General features: G+C 40.8%; 1 protein-coding gene across 2 annotated transcripts in view; it reads right to left on the bottom strand.

The window, feature by feature from the left end:
* The window catches only part of CCPG1 (cell cycle progression 1), a 54501-nt gene that overhangs the window by 33745 nt on the left and 16944 nt on the right, over window positions 1-3812 (bottom strand). For both annotated transcript variants that reach the window (XM_011940548.1, XM_011940549.1), the window contains exon 2: window positions 973-1041. In XM_011940548.1, the coding sequence (XP_011795938.1) occupies window positions 973-1032 (60 nt within the window). In that variant the 5' untranslated portion in view covers window positions 1033-1041. The remainder of the gene's footprint in view (window positions 1-972; window positions 1042-3812) is intronic.

The following is a 3812-nucleotide window of genomic DNA, read 5'->3' as shown; positions in this document are numbered from 1 at the left end:
CTACTAGGCCCGGCTTATTTTTTGTATTGTTAGTAGAGACGGGGTTTCACCGTGTTAGCCAGGATGGTCTCAGTCTCCTGACCTCGTGATCCGCCAGCCTCGGCCTCCCAAAGTGCTGGGACTACAGGCGTGAGCCACCGCACCCAGGCAATTTTTTGTATTTTTAGTAGAGACGGGGCTTCATAGTGTTAGCCAGGATGGTCTCGATCTCCTGACCTCGTAATCCGCCCACCTCGGCCTCCCAAAGTGCTGGGATTACAGGTGTTGAGTCACCGTGCCTGGCCAGTATACTCTCATTTTTCTATAGTGAACATAAATTACTGGCATGAGAAAATAAAATGTACAAGTTATGTATACTTGTTGTACATAGATCAATCTTCTATTATAAAATTCATTTTGTGCCAGGCGCGGTGGCTCACGCCTGTAATCCCATCACTTTGGGAGTCCGAGGCGGGTGGATCACAAGGTCAGGAGATCCAGACCATCCTGGCTAACATGGTGAAACCCCATCTCTACTAAAAATACAAAAACATTAGCGGGGGGCGGTGGCTCACGCCTGTAGTCCCCGCTACTCGGGAGGCTGAGGCAGGAGAATGGCTCCAACCCGGGAGGCGGAGCTTGCAGTGAGCCGAGATGGTGCCACTGCACTCCAGCCTGAGCAATGGAGACAGACTCCATCTAAAAAAAAAAAAAATGGAAAAAATTATATGAAAATGAAAGTAAAGCACAAGCCCTGACCAATAATAAACCCTCAATAAGTATTTGCCTAATGTCTCAAAGCTATGTACAATAATGTAGAAGATGCTGGCTCATAAAGAGTTCTCAGCAGTGAAGTTTAATATGAGAGGGAAAATGTCCATTGGAACTTTTTGCTTAAATGTAGAAAAAGACTAATCTTCAAAGAACACTGTTTACATCACTGATAACATTAATATTACAAATTACCTTATAAGAAAGTATTAAATATCATACCTCATGACTGATGACAGTCCAACCACAAGATGAATCACTGTCACTGGAATTTTCAGACATCTTTCAGGTCTACAAATACAAAAACATATTGACTTATGGGACACATTTTTAAAAATTCTATAGGAAGCACTATATGTGACACTAAGTTTGAAAAGTGGTTTACTGTTTTCCAGGTGAAACAGAGACAAGCCACCCATAAATTTACCATACAGAACATGACAGGACTGCATACCTAAAGGAACAGATATAAGGAAACTTCTAAGACAAGGAGACCCTCCTAGACTAGAACCGTCTAGACAGTCATATTGTTGGAATGAAGAAGAAAGTTATGTCTAAAAGAAAATGTAGCATTTGGCCAGACAGAGGTGAAAGAAAAGGAGAATCATGAATGGGGAGCAGGCAGCAACAGTAAAGGACTCTATTTTCAATGAGCACACACAGTAAGGTGTGAAAAACATGACGGCAGAAACTGAGAAGCAGAGGGAAACTGAAAAGCTCCCATGCCAGGAAAAATGAAGTCTGTATGTTGGCAACATGAAGCAATTTACATTTTTCAAACAGAGAAGAAACATGATCAAGCCGTTTCGAGACTGAGTCTCGCACTGTCGCCTGGACTAGAAGTGCAGTGGTGCGATCTCAGCTCGCTGCAACCTCCACCTCCCGGATTCAAGCAATTCTCCTGCCTCAGTCTCCCGAGTAGCTGGCACTACAGTGCGCGCCACCATGCCCAGATAATTTTTGTATTTTTAGCAGAAATGGGGTTTCACTATGTTGGCCAGGCTGGTCTCGAACTCCTGACCTCATGATCCGCCCGCCTCGGCCTCCCAAAGTGCTGGGATTACAGGCAAGAGTCAACATGCCCGGCAATCAAACTGTTTTTATGAAAATAACTGTGTCAGCAATACTTCAGTTGGATTAAAGTTGGGGCGGTGGTGGGGAAGACACCAGAGGTTGGTTAGAAAAATCTGGTCACTGGCAACAACCTGGACTCAAGCCCTAAACCAGCATACAATGGTCACTCTACCTGGCTTTTTGTTTTTCTATCTGAAACTCCTTTAAACTTCAAAACCCAACTTATTAAAACAAATAGTATTCCTACTGATTTATTCTACATGTGCGTCTTATGCTTCTATTATTGGACGTATACTGTGAACACATTAGATCCAACTTCTAACAGAAACCAACCGCAGACAATACAGAACTAGTGCTCAAATAAGAACAGGGCAAAAATACCGATCTACATAATCTGTTTTTTTTGTTTTTTGGTTTTTGTATTTTTAGTAGAGACGAGGTTTCACCGTGTCGGACAGGATGGTCTCAAACTCCTGGCCTCAAGTCAGATCCATATAACCTGTTAATTATTCTGGAAACTCCTGAACATTGATATTCAAAAAGAGAGGATACAAAGAGGTTAGTCACTAATAGTATAAAAATTAACATGTTTCAAATGAATTATTTAAAACCTGAAATAAGACATCAATTGCATGACTTTTCATGTTATGATAGAGCATTTTCTAATAGGTTCACCTGAGGTCATCTAATTGTTTGATTTCTAATTTCAAGTGATTAAGGCCCAGGCAGTTCATAACTCTATAAATTTAAAGATAAACTTACAGAAAACTATGAGGGTAAAATAAATTTTTTCTGTCCAGTCAGTAGTGGTTATCCAAAAAGCTACAGTTTAAATACCCTGTAGGATATTAACCATGTTTATATCTTAGCAACTTTATTTCAGCAATCTTTATTAAACTGACTATATAAATCCCAATTTCTCATTCAACCAGTTGGCATTCTTTATTAAACGGACGGTATTTCTTTTTTTGTGTGTGTGACAGGGTCCTGTTCTGTCATACAGGCTTGAGTGCAATGGCATAATCATGGCTCACAGCAGCCTTGACCTCCCAAACTCAATCGATCCTCCTGCCTCAGCCCCATGAGTAGCTGGGCGCGTGCCACCATGCCCAGTTAATTTTTTGTAAAGACAAAGTTTGGCCATGTTGGCCAGGCTGGTCTGGAAGGCCTGGCCTCAACAATTCACCCTCCTCAGCTTCCCAAAGTGCTGGGATTACAGGCCTGAGCCACTGCACCTAGCCTAAACTGACTATATAAACCCCAATTTCTCATTCAACTATTTTTCAGGACTTTCAAAAAAGTTTTTGATATGTATCAATGTCTATTTGCATGAGAATCATGTTTATAATAGCTTGAAAATTATGCATGACATGAAAATACACAAAGACTGAGCAATTAAATTTGCAGGGGGAAAGGAGAATGATCAAAGAAGTCTCTATAAATGAGGTTGCAAATTTGATAGCATATTTTAAAGTAAATTAACAGTTGTCAAAATTTAAAAATTGAGATACTACATTAAAATGAAGATTTCTGGAGCTGGGAGCAGTGGAAAGTGCCTAGTAATCCCAACTACTTGGGAGCCTGAGGAAGAAAGATCCCTTGAGGGCAGGAGTTCAAGGTGGTTAAGAGCCATAATGATCATGACTGTGAATTGCCACTGCACTCCAGACTAGATAACACAGTGAGATCCTTACTCTTCAAAAAAAAAGGGCTAGGTGTGGTAGTTCACATCTTTCACATCTCTAACCCCAACACTGAGAGGCCAAGATGGGAGGACTGCTTAAGTCCAAGAGTTCAAGATCAGCCTGAGCAACAACACAAAAAACACACAAAACGATATCTGATTCCTCACTAAAAAAAAAAAATCAAAAGATCTGATGACAAGGAAAGATGTCCCAGTGAAAAAGAAAAAAGCATCACGCAGGAAGAACAAAGGCAGAAAAATGTAAAAGAATATGAAAGTTCTTTTTTTTTTGAGACAGAGTCTC

This window comes from Colobus angolensis, unplaced genomic scaffold, assembly GCF_000951035.1.
Source record: "Colobus angolensis palliatus isolate OR3802 unplaced genomic scaffold, Cang.pa_1.0 Scaffold19, whole genome shotgun sequence".
Classification (NCBI taxonomy): domain Eukaryota; kingdom Metazoa; phylum Chordata; class Mammalia; order Primates; family Cercopithecidae; genus Colobus; species Colobus angolensis.
This window is presented reverse-complemented; position numbering and strand designations above follow the sequence as displayed.